The 27,745-nt window shown below is 44.6% G+C and overlaps 1 protein-coding gene across 1 annotated transcript in view; it reads right to left on the bottom strand.

Annotated features, from left to right (window-relative positions):
• cntnap2a (contactin associated protein 2a) overlaps positions 1-27,745 on the bottom strand; it is a 1,656,857-nt gene that overhangs the window by 1,615,210 nt on the left and 13,902 nt on the right. Inside the window, exon 3 of the mRNA XM_041183966.1 lies at positions 22,084-22,194. Coding sequence (XP_041039900.1) covers positions 22,084-22,194 — 111 coding nt within the window. The remainder of the gene's footprint in view (positions 1-22,083; positions 22,195-27,745) is intronic.

The following is a 27,745-nucleotide window of genomic DNA, read 5'->3' as shown; positions in this document are numbered from 1 at the left end:
TCATCCCACAGTGCCCTATATATACTATGCAGATGAGGAGAGTTTAAAATGATCCATTTTGTTAGAAAGAACATGGAAAGACAATGTAAAATAAAGGGTATAATTCTAAAAGGGATGCAGGAGCAGGGGGACCTGGGCGCATATGTGCAAAAGTCATTGAAGGTAGCAAAAGAGGTTGAGAGTGTAGTTAATAAAGCATACAATATCCTGATAGGGGCAAAGGATATAAGCGCAAGGAGGTTATGTTACACTTGCATAAAATACTGGTGCGGCCTCAACTGGAGTGCTGCATCCAGTTCTGGGCACCACACTTTAGAAAATATATGAAGGTATTAGAGACAGTGCAGAAAAGATTCACAAGAATGGTTCCAAGAATGAAGAACCTTCAGTTACATAGACAGATTGGAGAAGTTGGGACTGTTTTCCTTGGAGAAGGTTGAAAAGAGTTTTGATAGAGTCATTCAAAATCATGAGCAGTCTGGACTGACAGAGAGAAACTGTTCCCATTGATGGAAGGATCAAGAATGAAAGGGCACAGATTTAAAGTAATTCTCAAAAGAAACAATGAAGACATGAGGAGAAATCTTTTGACAGAGCGAGCCATTAAGATCAGGAATGTGCTGCCTGAGAGTATGATGGGGGCAGGTTAAATCCAGGCATTCATGAGAGAGCTAGATTATTATCTGAAAAGGACAAATGTGCAGGGTTATGGGGAGAGGGCATGAGATTGAATGAGCAATTCCACTCGTGCCAGAGAGCTGGTGCAGATACAACAGGCTGAATGCCTCCTTCTGTGATTCTAAGTTCTTAGGAGATCAGGATTATCTACTACTGGATCACTTTATTGTCCTTAAGCTGCGTCCCTATCTTTCAAGGGGTGTGAAATGTAATTTAAGTACAATGAAAGAGTCTGTGCAAAGAGCAACAGTTATTTACATTTGAAATAGTACTCTCAAAGAGAACAGGGTTTCACAGCTTAGATTTATAGCATACATGATCTCCCAAAAGAAGTGTGCATAAAAGTAAGCAGCACACTCATATTCTCCTAATATCGCAGACTTATTCTTCATTTGCCATAAAGTATGAGAGAAATGAGTGGCTCTACTGCCTAAGTCTGCTATTTCCCCTTTTGTAGCTGCCATATCTGTTTCTAATGGAGGATTATCTTCAGTTCCAAATTAGGCCGCTCTCCTTTGCTGCACCTGCTCCAGAAGGAGCTGCAAGTCTTACCTCCCCATCGACCATGACCCCACCACTGAACATCAAGCCATTGTTTCTATGATTGTCACTGACCTCATCTCCTCTGGAGATCTTCCTTCCACAGCTTCCAACCTTATAGTCTTCCAACCTCGGGCGGCCCGCTTCTACCTCCTACCCAAAATCCACAAACAGGACTGTCCTGGCAGACCGATTGTGTCAGCTTGTTCCTGCCCCAAGGAACTCATTTCTTGCTATCTTGACTCCATTCTCTCTCCCCTTGTCCAGTCTCTTCCCACCTACGTCCGCGATTCCTCTGACACCCAACATCATATCAACAATTTCCAGTTCCCTGGCCCCAACCGCCTCCTCTTCAGATAGCCACTAGGGTATCTGTACCTTGCTTGTCCAATACCTCTACACCTCCATCCCCCACCAGGATGGTCTGAGGGCTCTCCACTTCTTCCTCTAACAGAGGCTCGAACAATCCCCAACCACCACTACTCTCCTCCATCTGGCTGAACTTGTTCTCTCACTGAACAATTTCTCCTTAAACTTGTCTCACTTCCTCCAAATAAAAGGTGTGGCTATGGGTACCCACATGGGCCCCAGTTATGCCTGTCTCTTTATGGGGTATGTGGAACATTCCTTGTTCCAGTCCTACTCTGGCCCACTCCCACAACTCTTTCTCTGGTACATCGATAATTGCTTCGGTGCTGCTTCATGCTCTCAACTGGATCTGGAAAATTTTATTAATTTTGCTTCCAATTTCTACCCCTCCATCATTTTCACATGGTCCATGTCTGACACTTCCCTTCCCTTCCTTGACCTCTCTGTCTCAATTTCTGGTGATAGACTGTCCACCAATATTCATTACAAGCCTTCTGACTCCCACAGCTACCTCGACTACAGCTCCTCACACCCTGCTTCCTGTGAGGACTCCATCCCATTCTCTCAGTTCCTTCGCCTCCATCGCATCTGTTCTGATGATGCCACTTTCAAAAACAGTTCCTCTGACATGTCTTCCTTCTTCCTTAACCGTGGTTTTCCACTCACGGTGGTTGACAGGGCCCTTAATCGTGTCCGACCCATCTCCCACGCATCCACCTTCACACCTTCCTCTCCCTCCCAGAAACATGATAGGGTCCCCCTTGTCCTCCCTTATCACCCCACCAGCCTTCGTATTTAAAGGATCATCCTCCACCATTTCCGCCAGCTCCAGCATGATGCCATCACCAAACACATCTTCCCTTCACCCTACCCCGGCGGCATTCCGCAGGGATCGTTCCCTCTGGGACACCCTGGGTCACTCCTTCATCACCCTCTACACCTCAAACCCCTCCCACAGCACCTTCCCATGCAACTGCAGAAGGTGCAACACCTGTCTCTTTACTTCCCCCCTCCTCACCGTCCAAGGGCCCAAACACTCCTTTCAGGTGAAGCAGCATTTCACTTGCACTTCCCTCAATTTAGTCTACAGCATTCGCTGTTCCCAACGCAGTCTCCTCTACATTGGAGTGACCAAACGCAGACTGGGTGACCGCTTTGCAGAACACCTTCGGTCTGTCTGCAAGCATGACCCAGACCTCCCTGTTGCTTGCCATTTCAGCACACCACCTTGCTCTCATGCCTACATGTTTGTCCTTGGCCTGCTGCATTGTTCCAGTGAAGCTCAACGCAAACTGGAGGAACAGCAGCTCATCTTCCAACTAGGCACTTTACAGCCTTCCGGACTGAAAATTGAGTTCAATAACTTTAGATCATGAACTCTCTCTTCCATCCCCACCCCCTTTCTGATCCCCCTTTTTTCCAATAATTTATATAGATTTTTCTTTTCCTACCTATTTCCATTATTTTTAAATGTACTTCCATCCATTGTTTTATCTCTACCTTTTAGCCTATTTCGATCCCTTCCCCCCACCCTACCCCCACTAGGGTATCTGTACCTTGCTCGTCATGCTTTCTACCCTTAATGTCACCATTAGCATATATCTTAACTAATATCACCACCATCAACACCTCTTGTCCTTTTATCTATGGCATCTTTTGGCAATCTCCATCTATCACTGGCCCTCTATCCAGCTCTACCTGTCCCACTCCCCTTTAAACCAGCTTATATTTTAACCTCTTTTCTATTTTTACTTAGTTCTGATGAAGAGTCATTCGGACTCGAAACGTTAACTGTATTCCTTTCCACAGGTGCTGTCAGACCTGCTGAGTTTTCCCAGGTATTTTTGTTTTTGTTTCAGTTTCTAAATACTGACTTTCACGTCTCCCATCACCATCACAATGTTCCTTTTTATTGGACAAGCCACAGCTGTTTGACAGCACCGCCCTCAACCTACTGTGCTTTAAAAAAAACCTCCCTGGATCGGCTTTTTCTCTGGCAGTAGCCTACGCAAAATAGGAGGAGGGTTTTCTATCACAAGTCATTGCACAGCTTGCCCCACATTATTGTGTGCCTTTGTTAAGTGCAGTTTGAATACTGCTGAAATCATAACATTATGGTTTATAAATAAGTAAACACTTTAGTTTGCTGCTTTTCTTTGGTCCAAATATTACTTTCTTGCTCTATGATCTTTCCATGTATACCAGTAAAGCAATTGCTGTTATCCAGCTGGCACAGAAAGTTGCTTACCTCACACTTGATCTCCCATCAGATCTGTTATAATATCTTGATTCATTTATGCCTATCATTTGGCTGTGCTTCATAAAAATTCCACCTACCGCATCTGATATCAGCCTGAAGGAGGGAGCCAACACAAGCTCTGCTCGTAGCCTCTGTAATTTCACTATTAAAGCTGCCAAGTGTAACTTTATTAAAAAATAGCATCAGCTGATGTCTTCCTTATCCTCAAGATGTCGTTCCTCCTGGTCCCAAGCCATTGGTTTATTTCAAATTTCTCTTTCTCCTCTTATCATTTCTGATGGCATAGTTGCTAGGTTGCCAAGAGAGAAAGCTGAGTTTTACTGCTTATTTAACTTCTCCAACTCTAATCCAATGATCTTCGCAAGGAAACTTATTTTAATACTTCATTCTTTTCTACCATTTGGATCTATAAATTTTGTCCCATCAGTTTTGTTGAATCTTCTGATCTCTGCACTTCAGTAAGCTCCATCATGTTACCCTCCCCTCCCACTGTTCATTATACTAGATAGTCCCTTTCTAACCACTAGCATCTAACCTTTCTCTTTTTCAGAACCATTATTGTCCTTCCCTCTGTTTTAAATCATTATTCTTCAAAACTGTTCCCTTCCTTTTACTACATAAGCTGAACATCTGCCATAGAACATGTTCTTCTTCCCTACGTCCTTGTATTAAAATTAAGAATCATTTCCAGTTCAAATTTTTTTTATCTCAAGGCATCAAAACTATGCAGCTAATTTTTATGGTTTAGGATGTCTCCCAATACTTAATGGAGAAGCAGTTTCTTAAAGAACATCAAGCCTCCTCAGAACAGAAGCCTCCGCTCCTTTGCATATCCTTTAATACAGAATAATGCAAGAGAGACCACATGGGATAGCCTTCTAATAGGAAGTAAATACCAATGCTGTTAGATTATTATTCTCAAGCTGAACATAATAGTCAGACTTAATTACAGTTAAGATAATCAAATAGAAGCAGAAAGAGAGAGCATGTTATTGTTTTATGCATAAAATACTCATTAAATTTCAACGGCTATTCTACAATCTTAGCACCTGTCTGTGTCTTGTAAACAATGGTTTCTTTTGTGAGTTTGTGGTCTCTTTTTGAAAGTTTGTTAGGAGAGGCCTGCCTCCATTTCAACTCTAGCTAATTCAAAGGCATATTTATGCTTTATATTTTCAATCATAGATAAAATATGACACTGATTCACCAATAAGGGTTATATCCCATGGGGGCTGGATTTTGCATTACTCAGCAGGGTGATGGAGGCAGAACAGAAACAGAATAGTCTACTGGCTCCCACCCCTGCTGTCTCTGCTCATTCAATTAAGTGTCAGATGGTCAATTAGTGGCCAAGCGGTGGGAAGCAGGCCAATTGGAGGTGTAAAGGGAGGCTCCATGCCCAATCAGGACTACAGGTAGGCACATTATATGGCAGAGGGGTACTGCTGCAAACAGGGCGTCAGTCACGGCTAAAATTGTAAATGTTTTGTTGTGTGGTAGGCATTCAGATGGTGTTTGGGGATTGTCTAGTCTCCCAAAAGTATGCTACTCGAGTCCATAATCTTTTTCACCAGAAATATTAATTGAAAGCAAATATTTATACATTTGAACCTTGACATGAGGCAAGGGCTTCTGCTCACTTCAAGATCTCTCTTAATACTCAGTCATGTGATCTGACGTCACTATTACATCAGCATCATTTATGCTTCCGATGTTAACCCTTTACTCTACATCTCCTCTGAAGTCTTTATCCCATTCATACATATATTTTTTCATTTACAGGATGTGGGCTTCGGTCGCTAGACCAGCATTTATTGCCCATCCCTAACTGCTCTTGAAAAGATGGTGATGAGCTGCTTTCTTGAAATGCTGCAGTCCCTGTGATGTAGGTACACCCACAGTGCCATTAAGGAGGGAGTTCCAGGATTTTGACCCAACGACAATGAAGGAAGGGCTGTATATTTCCAAGTCAGGATGGTGAGTGGCTTGGAGAGGAACAAGTTCCCCATGTATCTAGTACCCTTGTCCTTCTAGGTGTTAGTGGTTGTGGGGTTTGGAAGGTGCTACCGAAAGAGCCTTTGTGAGTTTCTGCAGTGCATCCTGTAGATAGTACACATGGCTGCTACTGTTCATCGGTGATGGAGGGAGTGAATGTTTGTGGAAGGGGTGCAATCAAGCGGTCTGCTTTGTACTTAATGGTGTCAAGCTTCTTGAGTGTTGTTGGAGCTGCAACATCTCATCCAAGCAAGTGGAGAGTATCCCATCACACTCCTGACTTGTGCCTTGTAGATGGTGGACAGGCTTTGAGGAATCAGGGGGTGAGTTACTCCCCACAGGATTCCTAGCCTCCAACCTGCTCTTGTAGCCATTGTATTTATATGGCTAGTCTAGTTCAGTTTCTAGTCAATGGTAACCCCAGGATGTTGATAGTGGGGATTCAATGATGGTAATGCCATTGAATGTCAAGGAGCGATGGTTAGATTCTCTCTTGCTGGAGATGGTCATTGCCTGGCACTTGTGTGGCATGAATGTAATTTGCCACCTGTCAGCCCAAGCCTGGATGTCGTCCATGTCTTGCTGCATTTGGACATGAACTGCTTCAGAATCTGAGGAGTTGAGAATGGTGCAATCATTGTGCAATCATCAGCGAACATCCCACTTCTGACCTTATGATGGAAGGAAGGTCATTGATCAAGCAGCTGAAGATGGTTGGCCCTGAGCACTATCCTGAGGAACTCCTGCAGTGATGTCCTGGAACTGAGATGATTGACCTCCAACAACCACGAACATCTTCCTTTGTGCTAGGTATGGCTGCAACCAGCAGTTTTACCCCTGATTCCAGTTTTGCGAGGGCTGCTTGCTGCCACACTCTGTCAAATGCTGCCTTGATGTCAAGGGCAATCACTCTCACCTTACCCCTAGAGTTCAGCTCTTTCGTCCATTTTTGAACTAGGGCTGTTATGAGCACAGAAGCTGAGCGACCCTGGCAAAACCCAAACTCAGTGTCAGTGAGCAGGTTATTGCTAAGCAAGTGCTGCTCGATAGCACTGTTGATGAGCCCTTCCATTGTTTTACTGGTGATCGAGAGTAGACTGATGAGGCGGTAATTGGCCAGGTTTGATTTGTCCTGCTTTTTGTGTACAGGACATACCTGGGAAATTTTCCACATTGCTGGGTAAATGCCAGTGTTCGAGTCATCTTGGAACAGCTTGGCTAAGGGCATGGCAAGTTCTGGAGCACAAGTCTTCACTGCTATTGCCGGAATATTTTCAGGGCTCATAGCCTTTGCAGTATCCAGTGACTTCAGCTGTTTCTTGATATCACGTGGAGTGAATCATATTGGCTGAAGACTGGCATCTGTGATGCTGGAGACCACCAGAGGAGGCCAAGATGAATCATCCACTCAGCAATTCTGGCTGAAGCTTGTTGTGAATGCTTCAGCCTTATCATTTGTACTGCTGTGGCGGGCTCCTCTATCATTGAGGATGGGGATATTAGTGGAGCTTCCACCTCTAGTGAGTTGTTTAATTGTCCACCACCATTCATGGCTGGATATGATAAGTGTGCAGAACTTTGATCTGATCCATTGGTTGTGGAATTGCTGAGCTCAGTCTTTCACTTGCTGCTTATGCTGTTTGGCATGCAAGTAGTCCTATGTTATAGCTTCATCAGGTTGACACCTCATTTTTAGGTATGTCTGGTGCTGCTCCTGGCATGCCCTCCTGCACTCTTCCTTGAACCAGGGTTGATCCCCTGGCCTGGTGGTGATGGTAGAATGAAGGATATGTTGGGGCATGAGGTTGCAGATTGTGGTTGCATACAATTCTGCTCCTGCTGATGGTTCACAGTGCCTCATGGATGCCTGGCTTGAGGTGCTAGATCTGGTCAAAATCTATCCTATTTAGCATGGCGGTAGTGCCACACAATGGAGGGTATCCTCAATGTGAAGAAAGGACTTTGTCTCCACAAGGATTATGCAGTGGGCACTCCTACAATACTGTCATGGACAGATGCATCTGCAACAGAAAGTTTGGTGAGGAAGAGGTTAATATGTTTTTCCCTCTTGTTTGTTCGCTCACCACTTGCCACAGGCCCAGCCTAGCAGCTATTTCATTTAGGACTCCTACATCTTCACCAGAAGTCTCAGCTTCACAGTGTTAATCTCTGAGGTGCGTTGACACATTTCCTTTGTTCCAATCTCCATTTGAGGTCGAGGATATTCCATAATCTCCCTTCTGTTGCTGTGATTGTTCTTCTCCTAGGTGACTCATAGATTCACAGACATTTACAGCACAGTGGGAGGCCATTCAGCCCATCATGTCCATGCCATTCATCAAAGATTTGACTGCACTAATCCCATTTTCTAGCGCTTGGCCCATGGCCCTGGAAGCTATGGCAATACAAGTGAATATCTTTTAAATGTTACGAGAGTTTCTGACTCAACCACCCTTTCGGGCAGTGTGTTCCAGACACCCAACACCCTCTGGGTGAAAGGATTTCTCCTCAACTCCCCTCTTAGCTTTCCACCAGTTACCTTAAATCTATACCTCCTGGTTATTGACCCCTCTACTAATGGAAAAAGTGCCTTCCTATCCACCCTATCTATGCCTCTCATGATCTTATACACTTCTATCAGGTCCCCTTTCAACTTTCGTGGGGCAGGAACAGGCTGACATGATCGGTCTGCCGGGACAGTCCTGTTTGTGAATTTTGGGTAAGAGGTACCGTCCGAGGTTGGGAGACTATCATGTTGGAAGCTGTGGAAGGAAGATCTCCAGAGAAGATGAGGTCAGTAACAGTCCTGGAAACAATGGCTTGATGTTCAGTAGTGGGGTCATGGCCCAGGGAGAGGTAGGAGGAAGTATCTATGAGTTGACGCTCAGCCTCTGCGAGGTAGAGGTCAGTGTGCCAGACAACAACAGCACCACCCTTGACAGCGGGTTTGATGACAATGTCAGGGTTAGACCTGAGAGAACGGAGTGCAGCAAGTTCAGAGAGAGACAGGTTAAAATGGGTGAGAGGAGCAGAAAAATTGAGACGACTAATGTCATGCCGACAGTTCTCAATAAAAAGATCAAGAGAAGGTAAGAATCCAGAGGGAGGGGTCCAGGTGGAGGGAGAATATTGGAGGTGGGTAAAAGGATCTGTTGAACGGGGAGAGGACTCCTGCCCAAAGAAGTGAGCACGGAGACGAAGGCAGCGGAAGAAGAGCTCAGCATTGTGCCGAGTCCAAAATTCATTGAAATGAGGGTGTAAGGGTATGAAACTAAGTCCTTTGCTGAGCACTGAACGTTCAGCGTCGGAGAGGGTAAGGTCGGGGGGTATGGTGAATACACGGCCGGGGCTGGGATTGGAAGACGGGATGGGGACAGAGGGGCAGGCAGGGGTGGAGGGTCCTGGATGGGTGATGGTGTCAATGAGATTCCCCGCTTCCTGTAAGGACTCCATCCCATTCTTTCAGTTCCTTCGCCTCCGTCGCATCTGTTCTGATGATGCCACTTTCAAAAACAGTTCCTCTGACATGTCCTCCTTCTTCCGTAACCGAGGTTTTCCACCCATGGTGGTTGACGGGGCCCTCAACCATGTCGAGCCCATCTCCCACGCATCCGCCCTCACATCTTCTTCTCCCTCCCAGAAACATGATAGGGTCCCCCTTGTCCTCACTTATCACTCCACCAGCCTCCGCATTCAAAGGATCATCCTCCGCCATTTCCGCCAACTCCAGCATGATGACACCACCAACACGTCTTCCCTTCACACTCCCCGGTGGCATTCCATAGGGATCGTTCCCTCCGTGACACCCTGGTCCACTCCTCCATCACCCCCTACACCTCACCCCCTCCCACAGCACCCTCCCATGCAACCGCAGAGGATGCAACACCTGCCCATTTACTTCCCCTCTCCTCACCGTCCAAGGGCCTAAACACTCATTTCAAGTGAAGCAGCATTTCACCTGTACTTCCCTCAACTTAGTCTACTGCATTCGTTCCTCCCAATGCGGTTTCCTCTACACTGGAGAGACCAAACGCAGACTAGGTGATCGTTTTGTGGAACACTTTCGTTCTGTCCACAAGCATTACCCAGACCTCCCTATCGCTTGCCATTTCAACACTCCACCTACTCTCATGCCCACATGTCCGTCCTTGGCTTGCTGCATTGTTCCAATGAAGCTTAACGCAAACTAGAGGAACAGCACCTCAACTTCCAAATCGGCACTTTACAGCCTTTCGGACTGAATATTGAGTTCAACAATTTTAGATCATGAACTCTCTCCTCTATCCCCACCCACTTTCCGATTTTCCCCCCTCCTTTTTGTTTTTTCCAATCATTTATATAGATTTTTATTTTCCCACCTGTTTCCATTATTTTTAAATGTATTTCCATCCATTGTTTTATCTCTACCTTTTAGCCTTTTTCAATTCCTTCCCCCACCCCACCCCACTAGGGCTATCTGTACCTTGCTTGTCCTGCTTTCTACCCTTAATTAGCACATTCCTTTAGATAATATCAACACCTTCAACACTTCTTTGTCCTTTTGTCTGTGACATCTTTTGGTTATCTCCACCTATCACTGGCCCTCTATCCAGCTCTCTTGTCCCAACGCCCCCCCCACCCCCCTAAAACAGCTTATATTTCAGCCCTTTTCTATTTTTCCTTAGTTCTGTTGAAGAGTCATGCGGACTCGAAACGTTAATTGTGCTCCCTTCCACAGATGCTGCCAGACCTGCTGAGTTTTTCCAGGTATTTTTGTTTTTGTTGCCAAAATCTACGTTCAAATCAATTTGTTAAATAAAGTGTTCCTGGCTAATTTTGCTAGGCTGTCATCCGCTGAGGCTACTGAGTGGACCTCATATTCCAAGTTTTTTTTATCTCAGTTAAATCAACGCAGATGCTTATGGAGTTGTTTGGTTTTGAGACCATAACTACACCTGAACATCATTTTGTTGGCATGGTGACCAGCAAGATAATCCCTTGCTGCTGCATCTCTTCTATTTCGACCTTGACTTTTGTGAGGAATTTTCCTCAGGGTAAAGGAGGAAAATTAGTTTAGCATTAGCTCGTAGGGTAATATGGTACTTTGATTTTTCCCAGCCCTGCAGAGAATTTTGGGAATTTGTTTCTGAATGTAGTGCTATGATTCTCATCAGCAACTTCATCCTCTCTACAGGTTAGTATCAGTTTTAGGCATGCCTTACAGCTTAATTTCAGCTTGAGACATGCCTTTCTGCTTAGTAGAGAGCATTCTTGCTTTCACATAGGGACATATGACTAAGAACCGGGAGTAAGCCCTTCAGCCCTTCGAGCCTGCTCTGGCATTCAATAAGATCATGCCTGATCTGATTGTGGTCTCAATTCCACTTTGATGTCTGCACCACCAACCGCCGCCACCCCCCCCCCCCCCCCAACCCCCCATAAGCCTTGACTTGCTTGTCTACCTAAAATCTAACTCATCCCCCAATATTGTTACTCAAACATCATTGGCTGTCTGTACTGGTTCAGTAATTACAAAGACTTTTCACCCAGGTTCACACTATAATTTTAACAGCCTCAACACCACAAATAAGCTCACGTTACTCATTTTGAATGAGATATAGAGGTTTGAGGATTTCTCCATTTTGATATTTCAACTTTGCCATGAGCTGGCCTTTCACTTTTAGTGTAGTCCTTCCAGGGCCTTGTAATTTAATAGATGACAGTTGCAGTGGAATCTATTTGAGCTGTTTTGTTTCAAAATAGAAACCCCTGCTCTTGTGTCTAATTTTAAACTCTGTGGGGCATCCATCCATTTCGAGTTTAACACTCCAATGTTTGGTTTCAGTGCCATTTATCTCCCCCTGAAAGGTTAATTTCTGTTCTTGTGGTTCTTCCACTTCTTGTATATAGCTCTGCTTTAAAATTTTCTCCCTGTTTTTGAAAATTGTCAGCACTTTCAGGGACAAGCAGTTATAAAGTGGCCAATTTTTCCACAGTTGTGATACTCTTCACCACCCTCTCACTCGCACCCATCTCCTCTCTCCACGCCGCACTACCCCCCAGACATTCTTCTATTCTTCTCATTTGTGTGATTGGTTCCCGTCCATCGGAGACATTTTGAAATGGCGGTTAGCATGCTTTTCCTTATTTTGGCAGACTTAGGCTTTGGTGCACATTCCGTTTTATGTCCTATGAGTTGAATGGTTCCGCTCGATCTTCTCCACAAGACCACTCCTTCCCTGCGAATGAACACCCAATTCTATTTTCTAGGTTTCATTTGTCTTGCAACCTGCACTGCTTAGACCAGCATTACATCTTCCTTGTCTGTAAGAGATTCTGATAATGCTTCGTCTAACACCTGTACATCAATCCTGCTGTGAACCAGCTCCTCTTTTAAAATTCCAGAATTGCAGTTCCCTGCCAGCCTATAGAGTTTGTTGATAAACTAAACCATGTTTTCGCCTGACCGTTGTTTTCTTCTGTTAAATTTAGCCCTCTCAATTCTTGCTACTGGATGGATGGATACTAAAATAAAAGTCAAAAGCGTGTCTGACTTCTTGACAAGAAGCTGAAGTCTCATCAGCCTGGTACAGCCCTGGTACTAGCTTTTCAACCGCGGCTATCCAATCTACTCTCACATTTTTGACCATTCCTTGTATCCTGCTATAGTCTTCCTTTCCAAATGGTTAATTAATTTCTTTCTAAATGATGCTTTCAACTTTAACTCAAGGAGTTTTCATTTTCTAATAAAACTCTATGAGAAAAAAATTAATCTAACTTCATTCGTTTAGTAATAATCATGAGCCTATGTCCCCTTATCACAGATTTGCCAACCAATGAGGACAGGCTTTTGCTAAACACCCTCTCAAAATCTTTCAGAATTTTTGAAAATCTTTAGGACCCTCCTTAACCTTTTCTGTTCATGAAAAACCCTGGCTTTTCAAGCCTTCTTACTAACATGAGCCAGTTATTCTAGCAAACCTTCACAGAACTCTTAACAGGGCTCCAACAGCTTTCTTATAATAGGGAGCATGCACTAATTCAATTCTCTATGTATGAAAGCCATAACTACATTTGCATTTCTGTAGTCTTTTCTATCCATATTCATGCCTTTAAGAATCGAAATATTTGAGCTCCTGGGTCACTTTGTCCCTCCATCTTAAGGGCAGAATTTTCTGCCTGTCAGGTGGGTGGAACTGGAGCGGGCACGGGCCTGGGCCTGATTGGCGCCCAAGATCGGGTCCATGCCGCCATTTTACGCGGGCAGGCCAATTAAGGCCCGTCCAGCGTACTTGCTGACTCTCATGGATAGTGGAAGTGTGCACGCGGTGGCGGGCGTGCAGAGTCCATGTGCAAATTGCCGCAATAAATGGTGTTCTCTCTTTCTCAGGAGAAGAACGCACATAATGTGTCGGAGCGTTCGAGGACTGGAGGCGGCCAGGATCACCTCCTCATGTTAAGCTGCTTCGAACAGGAGGCCCTGGAGCCTGAGAGGCGCCATGCGCCCAACTGAACTGGTGTTGGTGAGGCTGGGGTGGAACGGCCAGGCATTTGAGGCCAACAGTGAGATCCGCAATGTCCTCCCAACATCCATAGCACTGATGATTGTTTAATTTGTTATTGTTGCAACATTGCTCGGTCACAAAGTGATAGTGTCAGTGGCGTGGATCATAGAAAAAGATCCTTCGGCGCTTCGAAGATGCGCGCATCAAACACCTTCTTAAGTCTCCTAATCCCATTTCGCAGCACCATGCCCATGGACTTGTATGTCATGACATCGCAACTGCATATCTAAATACTTATTACATGTTAGGAGGGTTTCTGCATCTACCGCCCTTTCAGGCAGTGCGTTCCACATTCCCAACACACTGTGTGTGCAAAAGTTGCTCATCACATCCCCTGTCAACCTCAAGCCCCTTACCTTAAATCTATGCCACCTGGTTACTGATCCCTCCATCAAAGGGAAAAGTTACTTTCTGTCAACCCTATCTATGCCCCTCATAAGTTTATACACCTCAATCATGTCACCTTTCAATCTCCTCTGCTCCAGGGGAAATAACCCCAGTTTATGCTATCTTTCCTCATAATTCAAACTGTCCTGCCCAGCCAGCATCCTGGTCAACGACCTCTGCACTCTCTCCATTCCAATCACATCCCTCCCGTGAAGCGCATTTCAGAACTGCATGCAGAACTATAGCTGTGGCCTAGGCAGCGTTTTCTGCACTTGGAGCATTATCTCACTGCTCCTAGATTCAATGCCTCAGCTAAGAAAGGCAAGTATGACATTTGCCTTCTTAAGTACCTTATGTACCTGTCCCTCTACCTTAAGGGACCAGTCGACATGTACACCCAGCTCCCTCTGATCCTCGTTACTTTCTACAGTCCTACCATTCATCGTGAATTCCCGTGCCTTGTTTGTCCTGCCCAAGTGCATCAGCTCACACTTATCCACGTTACTTTCCATCTGGTATTCATCAGCGCATCTGACCAGCCCATCTACATCCACCAACAACGTAAGGCTATCCTCCTCACTATTTGCCACCCCACCAAAGTTCATGTCCATTGGTTCTGGAAGGTTGAGCACATAATGAGCCGGGGGAAAGGGATGAAGTGTGTCACTCTGTGCACGCTAACTGATCCACTGTCCTTGTTGTTCATTTTAGCATCATCAGAGCCTGTCCACCAGGAGCAATTCCAGATGCCCCCTCTCACACCTGAGGGCCCTCAACTGTCACCTGCATCACACCATTTCTGCAAGGCAGGCACCAGCGCAGATATTAGCATCCCAGTGGACATTGCAACATCGGCTAGTGTCCCAGGACACAGTGGAGGGGACTCTTAACATTCGCTGGAGGAGCTGGCAGAGACAGAGGGTGCTGATGGCACCGGCAGTCGGAGGGACCAGGCACATGCTCAGTCATTGCCTGATGATGTACCTTTGGAGTTGTCCGCGATGCAACAGCTACAGGAAATGCGGCCGGGTGTATGGGACCATCTGGGAGTGATACATGAGGCTATGCTTCACTTAGTGTCCATGGTAGAGGGGTCCACGCAAAGCATCGCTGATGCATTGAGCCTCATGGCAGAGCATCATTCTTCCTCCATGGAGAGAGTGGCGACTCTCATGGAGAGGGGCTTGCAGGAGAACAATGGAGTCCTCCTGGGGTTACGCTCAGACCTGCAAGCCCTCACAGCGCCAGTGGCCACAGCTGGTCAGTGCCAATGTGTGAGATGGTGTGGGCTTCAAGCTTCCCAGCTCATTGCCCTTCCATCCACGGTGAGCAGGGAGGTCAGAGGCAATCTCATGTCAGCACAGCAGCTGCCTGTCATATCTGCGGGCTCCTCTCACGTTGCTCCAGATGAGGGCACCAGCTGCTCCGCCCCTCTCCCAGTGATTGCTTCATCCAGTGAGGCTGCGACAACTGGGGAGATGCCAGCTGTGGAACTGGCAGATCCCTCCCAGGCTGGACTAGCATAGGCTCCACATGCCAAAGGATGACTGCCAATGTCATCGAGACCAACAGGACAGCAGAGTTAACAGGCTGTCTCAGATGCCACTCTGAGCGATGGGGTAGCACCAAGACGTAGCACCCATAAACAAAAGCATAAGGCACCTTAGGCACACCACGGGTTTCTCTTTTGTGTTGGCCTGAGATTAGGTCCTCGTAATTATTTTTAGCTTCCTTAACGTTTTCTTTTGGATTTGCAAGAACATCTGATGGTTAAAATCAAAATCAGATGTCTTACCATGGCTGAGGGTGGCTCCTTTGTTCTGCATTTGTATGTTTAAGAAAAATGTCATGAGTGTTTGTTTGGACAGAAAAGTTTATGTCCAAAGCCCTTGTTTCCTGCTAGTGACCTGGGAGAGTTAGCAGTTAGGTATCGAGTGTGGAAGCGCCAGGCAAGGCTGGTCCTGCTGATCCATTTGTGTGGAGCTAGCTGAAGATTCATTGGATTAAAACCTCCCAAGTGTCCCTACCTCCTTGGTGTAGTCCCGGGTCAGCATCTACCCCCTCAGCATTCCCCTGTGCTTCCTCATCCTCAGAATCAGTGCTGGACTCATCGTGTGTAGCCGCATCCACTGCGCCAACGTCTTCATCGTCCACTGCGTCCTCCCTTTCCAGCGCAAGATTGTGTAGAGCGCAGCATGCAACAACTATTACCAACACATGATCTGAGGGGTACTGGAGTGTGCCCCCTGAGGGGTCCAGGCATCAGAAGCGCATCTTGAGAAGACCAATGGTTCTCTCCACCACAGCCCTTGTGGAAGCGTGGCTCCTATGGTGTTGCTGTTCAGCTTCTGATATTGGATGGCGGAGAGGCGTCATGAGCCACCTTCTGCGGGGATAGCCCTTGTCACCCAGCAGCCAGCCATCAAGACGGACCGGAGCACTGAAGAGCCCCGGAACCTGGGAGTGTTTAAGGATGTAGGCGCCATGGGAGCTGCCTGGGTACCTTGCACAGATTTGTAGAATCCGCATCCTGTGATCACACACTATCTGCACATTCATGAAGTGGAAGCCCTTTCTGTTGACCAAGGCACTGAGCTCACCTGCTGGCACCTTGATGGCCACATGTGTACAATCTATAGCACCCTGGACGCGGGGGAAGCCAGCGATCGCTGCAAAGCCTCTGACTCGCTGTGCCTGGCTTGCCTGGTGCCAGCGGAAGTGGATGAACATCAATGCATGCCTGAACAGAGCATCTGTAACCTACTTGACACAAGTGTGGACAGCTGATTGGGAGACACCACAAAGATCACCCAGTGAGCCCTGGAAGGACCTACAGGCATAGAAGTGGAGGGCAACTGTGAGCTTCAGAGCCACTGGCATGGGGTGTCCACCCACGAAGTTAGGGGAGATCCCAGGCCCAATCATCTGACAGATGTAGTTGACTGTCTCTCTTGACAGTCGGAGCCTCCTTCGGCATTGCACCTCAGTCATATTGAGGTAGCTGCTTCGCCGCCTGTATACCCTGGCAGCAGGACAGTGGCGTCTTCTGCGGCCCCTTCCACCTTAAACTACCTCTTGGTCCTGTTCCCCTTGTGCCTGCGCCTGTACTCCCAAAGGTGGCTCCCCTGGAGACTGAATGTGCATTCCTGGCCTCCTCCTCATTCGAGCCCTCCCTCCCTCCTCAGAAGAGCTGCCTCCAGTGGGCATGTCAGAACCCATACCCACACTAAGGGGAGGCCACCAAAAAGCTGCAGGCCTGATAAAGATTACTGACTGTAGAGTCCTGACCTGAAGGTTCAAAGTATACAGAAAGCTGCTAGGCTTCGTTCTCAACCGCTGCAGATCACACAGGCAAGTTTAAAATACTTTTTCCAATAAATACTTCACAAGGCAGATTGACGATCCCACTGAGCCCTCTTATCCCGCCCGTGGATGAGGTTCATAGAAAAGTCTCTTACCCGCCTGCCCATTGTGCCGTGCGCCAACCCGATGATGGCATGGGCGCCTAAAAATCGCCATTGGTTGACGAATTAAGGACCTTAACTAGCCCGTTAATTAATGGCGGGCGTGCATCAAACTTCATCACGCGCCTGCCCAGCAAAATATCGCGATGGCGCGCGGTGATGTCAGGACGCTCGTCGATTTCACCGCGTATCATTTTATGCGCGGACGTGTGGGGCCTGCCCCCTGCACGTCAAACTGAAAACTCTGGCCTAAGAATCTTTTAACTCAAAATGTATTATTTCACATTTCCCTGCATTCAGTGGAATCTGCAACTTATTCTTCTTCAATTTGCATCACCCCAAATTTGGTAACAAAAAATTCAATATAATTTCTCCTGTGGCGATGTTCAAATTGCACTTCGATTTTTTTTTAGGCCTCTCATGATTGCTTTTGGACAAATTATTTATTCCAATATAGATAACTACATCAGGCATTTTTCAGCTCCTTTCAATAAATACTCTATCACTACTTTAACAAATGCAGCTTAGCTCCAGTAAACACAAATTCCACCTCATTATTCACTTAATTTAGCTTCTAAATAACTGCCTCTGCTGCTTGTGGAGTGATCACTCGTAGAACTTTTTTGGCTGAAGCTAGTCACCGAATCACAGAATCACAGTGCAGAAGAGGCCCTTCGGCCCATCGAGTCCGCACTGACACGTGAGAAACACCTGACCTAGCTACCTAATCCCATTTACCAGCACTTGGCCCATAGCCTTGAATGTTATGACGTGCCAAGTGCTCAACCAGGTACTTTTTAAAGGATGTAAGGCAACCCGCCTCCCAGGCAGCACATTCCAGACCATCAGCACCCTCTGGGTAAAAAAATTTTTCCTCACATCCCCCATAAACCTCCTGTCCCTCACCTTGAACTTATGCCCCCTTGTGACTGACCCTTCAGCTAAGGGGAACAGCTGCTCCCTACCCTGACCACGCCCCTCATAATCTTGTACACTTCAATCAGGTCACCCCTCAGTCTTCTCTGCTCGAATGAAAACAACCCAAGTCTCTCCAACCTCTCTTCATAACTTAAATATTTCATCCCAGGCAACATCCTGGTGAATCTCCTCTGCACCCCCTGCAGTGCAATCATATCCTTCCTATAATGTGGCGACTAGAACTGCACACAGTACTCCAGCTGTGGCCTCACTGAGGTTCTATACAACTCCAACATGACCTCTTTACTTTTGTAATCTATGCCTCGATTGATAAAGGCAAGAGTCCCATATGTCTTTCATGTTATTCAACAGAATATATCTTCACAAAACTAAAATAGTGGAGTAGATTTTTGTCTGGGGCCAGGGGGAAGGTTTGGGCTATGTTGAAATTCGGGGCCGGCAGCTCCAACAGTAGTGAGGAGGATGCTGGGTGCAGAGGCAGACTGGGTGGAAGGCCTGCCTCAGGCTCTGACACTGTGTCCAATTTATTTTATAAATAAGGAATACACCATGAAACATCCCTCCAGCCCTCAGCTCTCCGCCCCCCCCCCCCCACTCATTCCTCATGTCCTATCTGAGTCAACCCATGCCACCTTATGTCCTGTACCCACTTCCCATAATCCCTCCTACCCTCCATGCCAACCTATGCCCCTGTACCCACATCCTATGGCTCCTCATACTCTCCATGCCAACCTATGTCTTTGTACCCCATGACTCTTTATAGCCCCATGCCAATTTGGTGCCAACTCATGCTAACCCATGCCCTCTTCTGACCATCCTTTGCTCTTACCCCTACCATGCCAACTCACCCAGTATCCACCATGGGCAGACCTCTGGTCCCACGCAGAGATATGATAAAATAAAGTTCTATAAATTAAACTTCTCAGTGTTTCTTTCAGACTTCACTGTGCCAAAAAATACACTCTGAAAAAAAATACATTTACATTTCTTTAACTACATAAAGCCTCATAACATCAAACATTTCATTCAAGTGCATAGTCCCCTATTACAGCAAACATTGGAATTCATTGTGCCACTCCAAAGAGTTGGTAACCACTTGGAGCTGTCAATCAAACAGTGAAATGGCAGGTATCCTACTGTTATAATGGACTGTTGTGAAATCAGCCATGGGGCACTTATCCAGTAATGGTAGCCCACAGGCTAATGCCAACAGACAGAGTGAAATAGCAAGCAATTATTTTTTTTTAAACACTCCAGACATTTTTCTCAAAGGTTTAAAGCCAGCACCTTGCCATCACGCTACTGTCTCCCTAGTGTCACTGGTCTAGTAATCCAGAGGCCCAGGCTAATGCTCTGGGGACATGGGTTCAATCCCACCATGGCAGCTGGTGGAATTTGAATTAAAGTAAAAATCTGGAATTGCAAAGCTAGGCTCAGTGATAATGACTATGAAACCATTGTTGATTATCGTAAAAATCCATCTAGTTCACTATTCTGCTTTAGGGAAGGAAACCTGCTATTCTTACCTGGTCTGGCCCGCATGTGACTCTAGACCCAAAGCAATGTGGTTGACTCTTAACTGCCCTTTGAAATGGTGTGGCAAGCTACTCAGTTCAAGGGAAATTAGGGATGGTCAACAAATGCTGGCCTTGCCAACGTTGCCCACATCCCATGAACGAATAAAAAAAGGTTTTAAATGCTTTGACAGCTCCCATGCATAGATGCTTTTAAAAGATCCTCTTGAAATGGTCTCTGGCCAGTTTTGACAGTTAATTTTGACAGATTTGTTCCAATAAGACTGACAGTCAACAAGTTGGTGCACTTTTTATGCAGCTTTATGCCAACTTTTACCAATTCCAAAGGGTGCCTGACCTCCCCCGAAGGTGTCCCTGGACCATATCCAGACAAGTAAATTACCTGTCCAAGAGGCTATCCAAATAACTGCACAAAGTTCATACCTATTTTTAATAGGTCTATTCTGCACACTTTGGGTTTCACTCGCCTGGTTAACCAATATCCGACTTGAGTGAAGGCAACTGATGATTTAAATGGCCAGCTACTTCCAGGAAATGCCCATGCATAAAACACAAACCACCCCCGTGAAAATGGGAAGCGTCGCATTCTGGGATGGGGAGACTTGTGATTTCCGGGCTCATCCACCATTATCGCTCAGACAGTGAGGCTCTCCATTCTGGTGAAAATCTAGGTCAGTGTTTGTTGAAATATATGCAAAAATATTTTGCAAATAAAGCAATGGGCATCCCTGAAAACAATGGAAATCAGAAGCTCTTCCCTGGCAGCCTCTTGCATTTCTTGACTACCTCATTAGCTCCTCTGGTTCTCCTTCATCTGAAACAAATAAACGCCTAAACAATTGCTTAAGAAAGTCTCAATTTATTATCCTCTGACAAAATTACACTTGCCCTGGTTTCCTTTCCTCCAGCTTAATATAGGTAAAGCTGAAGTCACACTATTTGACTCTTGCCAGGACCTATGTCTCTTTAACCTTGAGTCTATCAACATTCCTAAATGTCAGTTCAGCTTCAGTCAGCAGATGAGGTGTGCTATTTTATTTAGTTCTGAACATTGGTTGCTCCCACATATTCTTTCTATTAGGAAGACTGCTTTCTCCAGTTTCTAAATTATTGCCTACCGCCAACTCTGCTTCTATCTTTTGCTTGCAAAATAAACCCTAGATAAATGCCTTTAACACCTCAAACTTTGTCTTCTCTAATATATTCCTGGCTGACATTCTCAGTTCAACACTCCACAAATTTCACTTTGTTGAAAATGAAGTTCATATTCTCACTCGCACAAAGTTCAGCACTTTGATTATACACATTCTTTTCTCACTCCACCTGCAGCAAATTAACTTCACAATGCAAATTTTCACTTTTGAATCCTTACACAGCTTCTCCATATCACACCTCTTCAGTTTTAAGCACCCACACATAACCTTCTCAGGCACTGGGGCTACTCCTGGTCACCTGGAAGTTCACTCTCTAGGTCCATTTGCCTTGTCACCTGCTTTCAAAAATCCCTCTAAACTTTAATCTTCAAGTGTGTATTTCACTTCCCTCCCTAATTCTCTCTATTTTCCTCTTTTGCTTGGCATGCACTTCTTTGACATCCTCAAGGGAAGGTGGGGGCATAGTGGTATTGTCACCGGACTAGTTTTCCAGATACCCAGGGTATTGCTCTGGGGACCTAGGTTCAATCCCACCACAGCAGATGTGAAATTTGAATTCAATAACAATCTAGAATTAAAATTCTAATCATGATCACAAAACCATTGCCAATTGTTGTAAAAACCCATCTGGTTCATTGATGTCCTTTAGGGGAGGAAATCAGCTGTCCTTACCTGGTCTGGCCTACATGTGACTCCAGACCCACAGCAATGTGATTGACTCTAAAATGCCCTCTGAACAAGGGCAATTAGGGATGGGCAATAAATGCTGGTCTAGCCAGTGACACCAATGTCCCATGAATGAATAAAAGAAAGCACATTTCATGTCAAACGCTTTGAGATTCTTCCTGCATGAGGAGCTCTGGAAATAGATATTCTTGTTTCCTTTACCATTATTATCACAATTCATGTCAAATAACCTGCAATATTCATTAACTGAAAGAAGCAACTAATTAATTTTTGCTTCCCAACAAGCCTTTGACCACCTCTTGCACCATAGCTCAATCACTGCATTTTTATTCCTTTGCTTTCTGTTTTTTTCTTGTTCTCCCTTTGGTGAAGCAATTCAGCACGTTTCCCACATGAAAGACACCATCCAAAAGCAAGTTGCTGCTCACCCCCACCCGAGTTAAAATGGCTCATTATAAAATTAATACTTGTCAATAAAAAATATCATATGTGAATCAAGGTGCCATTAAGGGCTGTTTTAAAAGCTCTTACCTCCTCTCTTGTTTAGTTTAGCATAGCCAGGTACATAGCTGCCTGACATCACAGATGAACTACTACAGGAAGAGTGGGGAAGTGCTGCAGTCAGTGGCTCATCACATTTCTCTGAAAAAAAATCAAGAAAATTATTTACTTGGCATCATTTTTACGAAGATGAAGGTGGATAGTGAAAATACAGATTTCACCCCAGTATTTAAAAATTCTGTAAATAATTGTCATTTATTCAAATCTGTGCCCCTAACTCTTCACCTGTTGCACAATGTGATTCCATTGTTGCAAACATGACAAAGCACTTTAAAAAGACAACTGAAGGCAACATGGTCCAAATGTAGTTGAGCATTATAAAGATGCTTAAAACTTCTTTAATTCAAAGCAAGCATAAACGTTTCTAAATACTAATAAAAAGCATGTTAAATTCAGTAAAATAAATTAATTTTCAATCCCAAGTCTAAATGTGATTTGTTTCAAGTATGTTGAAAACATTTTCTGAAGTGCAACTTTGTGAGAGGAGGCAAGGAGTGTAACAGTTCGAAAAACTGGGCAGAATTTTGCTCTTGGTGGGCGGGCGGACCCCACTGGCTCGGCGGCAGGCAGACAGCCGACCCCCGCCACAGAAACGGGGCCCGCCGCCATTTTGAATGGAAGCGCTATGCACTTCCTGTTCCGGGGGGGAAGGGATTCCCCAGATGTCAAAGTGCGCTATTTCGTGCATGTGCGCGAATGAGTGCAGTTCTCTGTGAGGCAAAGTCCTGCCTCATGGAGATTTGTGACAGGTAAGTAAAGTCTAAAATTACAAAAATATTAAAATTATTAACATGTCCCCCTCATGTGACAATGTCACACGAGATGGGACATGTTAATAATCAACACTTAAAATTTATTACATTTTTAAAAAACAGACATGAAACTTCATCCTGCCAGTGGGTGAAGTTTCATGAATAATCTGGAGCCCGCTGGGGCTCCTGGCCCGCCTGCCAGCCTTAAGCTTGGACGGGCAGTTCTTTAATTATCTTAACTAGCCTGTCAATGGCGTCAATTGGACATTGACAGGTTGGCGGGCGGACAGTTGATTTCGTTGTCCGCCCGCTTTCCAGAAAATTTAATGGACCAGGATGATGTTGGGGATTCCTCCCAACATCATCCGGCGTCATTTTCCCCTCGGCAAGCGGGCCCCGCCTCCAAATCGCCGAGGGGGAAATCCTGGCTTCTGTCTTTCAGCCTATACAGACATAATTTAAGGTCACTTTTTTTCTCTGATGGCTAAAAGGAGTCTATAGAAAATTAGTTCAAGCAATATCAACCTATTTATTATTAGATACATGGCACAAAACTGCCCATAATGAGCAAAATATTGTCAATCCTCTTAAGGAAATTAAAAATGATGTAGAACATGGAATACTGGCACTCACGACACTGAGTGGAGGGACTTTTACCTAAACTGTTCGATATCACCCTGGGTATGCTTGATACTAACACTGGAAAAACAAATCAAATTGAAAAATGCTCAATTCCTATGCATGGATACTCTCCACCACGTTGCTTAGTTGACTAGTAAAATGAAAACAAAAGTAGATCTCCCAAAGTGGTCATATGATAAGACAGGTAATAGGCTTGTTTATCATGACAAGAGCATTATGCCATATTACATACATGCATTATTTTGTTACAAGAGCCATGGTTAACGTAGCTATCTGTAAACAATCTGAGAACAATTACAGGTTTTTGTGGTCCATGAAGGAAATTTGCAGATTGATGGGCACTTGGAATTGTTCATGCTCAGTGCAAGTATTTTGGGAATTATAGGCATAGATGTATAAATTACCTTCCATTGATTGACATAATGATATCTCTGCTAATAATATCAACTAAGATTGCAGATGAACATCTCTCCACAATGCCCCAGCAATGTGCTTTAAACATAATCTGTTGAGAGCACTCTTTACTATGTTAGCATACGTTTTGCATTTTCAACACCAAAAATCCCTTATGAATCCCTGAATGAGATTAACAATGTTGTGTTAAATTTTGAGTAATTTCATGTTGTGCAGTTTGAATGATCAAATGGAAAGGGATCTAGATTCTCCCTGGATGGAGGAATTAAGAAGAACTCAAAAACTTTCCTCAATGGTGTTTATTGTCCAATCTTGTTTTCAAGCCTTAAATGAATATGGGGTTATCGGAGTTAAGAATTGTTAAAATGAAAAGGTAGAAATTCTACTTAATTACTTCTAGCCCATGAATTTGCAGAAAATCTGTTTGTATCTGTTACTTGATGAAACAATTGGTGAGTGCTCCAAATCTCAAAAACACACCAATGTGAACTGAAAAGTACCAATCTAACAAGAAGCCTAACTTTTCTCAAAAGTGTGGAGGCAGAGAAAGTTAACTTGCAGAATTCTCACATGAGCACACGTTATTAAAGTGATAATCAGCCCGCAAGTTTAGGGAATTAAGAAGATGCACCATTAGATGCGAATCTCTAGAACTTGCCTGTTGATTTACATAGCTCCACTGTTTGCTTCACACAAATGGCATCTCACCCTTAACCTCCCTGTTAGTTTTAAGAAGGTGCTCTTTTTGCACATTAAGTGGCCTTAAACTCATAACAGGAAATTTGAGCTGGAATTTAACAGCATAAGTACCTTATTAACAACATGATATGAACATTTTTCCAACCAACCTCACTGGCTCAGAAAAAGAACAATTAAAAAACTGTTCAATCTAATTCATGTATGGATTGTTGTTGACGATTTTAAAATGCCACATTATACATGCTGACATTTTGCTTCTTCCCTTGCAGTTTTGTTTAACTCACTCTTAATCAAATCTTTATTTCCCTCTGGGTGGAATCTTATCAGCTGCCCAGTGGCAGCTTTGGAAGCCGGAAGACAAGGAATTTTTGCATCAGGTCATATACTCAACATGCCCTCTCCTCTCAGTGTTTCCGGAGGTGGGATCGGACTTGCAGTGGTGGCTTGACATATTGGATCTTCCTGATGGTGGATGGGGTTCCTGCTCAGGCTGAAGCCCAAAATGTGCCTGGACGTGGCTGGCTGACAGCAGGCCAACAGGTGATGGGGGTGGGAGGGTGGAGAACAAGATCTCCTTTAAATCACTCCAGAATTTGGTCCAGAATGTTTGCGAAGTTGGGTTTCACTAATGTTTAATTTAAATGTATTTTCTTGGAGATTGAAAGAAGAGTTTAATTCACTCTAAAATAATAATGAGGGTTGATTCTAAAATCTAAAACGACAATAAAGAGTTGGTTATTTGTAGGCAACAGCTGGTAGGGATAGTTAGCACAGATGGTAGGAAAAACTAAATTTTAGGAAGCTCAATAATTCAACACAATATCATAAAGCCTTGAGTAAAATGCTTTAATTCTGCATGACTCACTTTGAAATACATTCAAGTAAGGTGTCAAAACAAATACTTATAACAGCTCCACGCTATATTTGTTGTGTATTGTGTAATAAACCATATTTATGATATATTAAAGCCATTGTTAAGGCTCATAAAATGATGTGCAGCAAGTACAATATGCAGTCTGGAGTAATAAAATCAGGCTTTACTGTGTTTCCTTACGAGTGTTTTGTTCAATCAATAAAATAAGCGCATTCTCATGTAGGATAATAGCAGTCCAGCAGACTGACATAAACCCAACTAGTAATCAGTTGTGCAAAAAGCATGTTGATTAAACAGAGCGGAATTAAATATCAGCTATACTAATGCATGTGATTAAGTAGCAAAAAGTGTAAGGAAGACAGATTGAATTGTTTAACAGTGCTTTACTGGTTTAAGTAGGTTTTGTTGTTTTTGATGGCAGGAAATTCTTCTCACATTCAACGATTTAATGTTTTATCGGAGTTTTATCGCAGCAAGACAACTTAATCTGGGATACCATTGAAGGACCTTCTGAAAACATTTTAAACCAGTGAGTCCCCTTCCTGCCAGGGATTGCCTGTAAGATTTCTTCACTCACTGAATCATTGAACACCAAACATGAACAGCTGAGACTTTTCCACACAAGAAGTAAATTCAAAACAACCAAAGTTGTGGGATCATTTGTAACGTCATAACAAGATTTTAGTAATTGGTTTTTGGCATTATATTTTATATGATGTCTTTACTCAGGGCAGCAGCATAACATTTTGATTCAATAATCATTTAATATTTTTTTGAAAAGAAATATAGTTTTTCTGGCACTTTATAATTATTGTAGTATGATTGACAATGTATATACTGATTAATGTATAAAATCCGATTACCTCGGTTTGATGTATCATTTATACCCAAGGTTTCTAATGTGCACACAGTGGGCTGAATTTTAGATGGCCCGTGATAGAGGATCAGGAGGTGGGGCAACCCATCTCTGTGACATATTTCTGTCTCCATGGGATTATGCAACTCTTGGGGTGGCGGTCGGAATGGTTACCAGCCTGTTCACGGCAAGTTAAGTCAAGGGCATTCTCTCGATGCCAGCTGGATTTTCCAGGCAGAGCGTGGGGTACCCTTCACGCCAGGAGGCCATCCCATGAAACAGTGGCAGCCTCCTAGCAGGAGGTTGTGTGGACATTGGAGCCAGAGGTTCCATTCAACAAAGAAAATGCCAGTCCAAAAATCAGCCATAACCGTGGCACTACCCATTACTGTGGGAGTGGGGGCCCTAACCGTTTTGATCCTCTTATTTGGTCAAGGTCAATTATTTCATATGTACAAGACATCTCCTACCGATCACACCACCAACCTTTCATGCTGCTCAATGCACCACACGCATATCAGCACCGCCTGGCACTCAGGACTTGTGCCTAACATCTAGACATTCCCCCACAACCTCACACACATCCTAATGATGTAAGCCTCACACCCAGCTCTCAATGCTTCCACGTATCTCCAGCTATTCAGCTGTAGAAGGCACAACATTCAAACACAGCGCTGCCAGAGCTCCCATTTCTAGCATTTTCAGTTTTTATCTCAGATTTTGCCAACGTTTCTTAATCTAATATTCATGGTGGATTCCCAGCATTAGTGGCATCTTCCAAATGAATCCCACTTCTATGAGGGAAGAAAATACAATGACAGTGCTGTTCAAACTGAAAGCAGCAGCTCGAGGTGTTGAGGTAACCATTTACGTCTGTACCAATTTGCCACACTGCAGTATAGGAAGACAGCTCTGAGTAATTTCATGTTTCTTCATCTGAGGTACAATCTGTAATATAGCAATCGCAGATTTAGGGCCAGATTTCCAAGCAATGGAACTAATCCCATCATCACAATCCTACTTCTATCTTGAGACTGCCGGCAGGCAGGATCTTTAGGGGTTCCAGATCCTAAGTGGCCTTGAGGCAGAAATGGAGGCAGGCCAAGTCCAGAGCGGGCAGGTTAAAAGGCTTGTCTCAGCTCCCAAAAACCTCGACCCAGTGCTTCCACGGCAATCAGCAGTTCATCTATATGCAGTTGACCCTTCTGACCACTTTAAACCCTCACCCTCAACTTCATACCCTCACCCTCAACCCCTCACCTCCTTCATACTCACCCTCATCACCTCACATTCATCTCCCTTTCTCATTATCTACTTTATGAACAGAACTCATATGCCCTATTATAACAGCCCAAAGCCATTGAATAGCCCACAGATTCACCAAGTAAACAAGCA

The sequence above is a fragment of the Carcharodon carcharias genome, chromosome 3 (assembly GCF_017639515.1).
Source record: "Carcharodon carcharias isolate sCarCar2 chromosome 3, sCarCar2.pri, whole genome shotgun sequence".
NCBI lineage: Eukaryota > Metazoa > Chordata > Chondrichthyes > Lamniformes > Lamnidae > Carcharodon > Carcharodon carcharias.
This window is presented reverse-complemented; position numbering and strand designations above follow the sequence as displayed.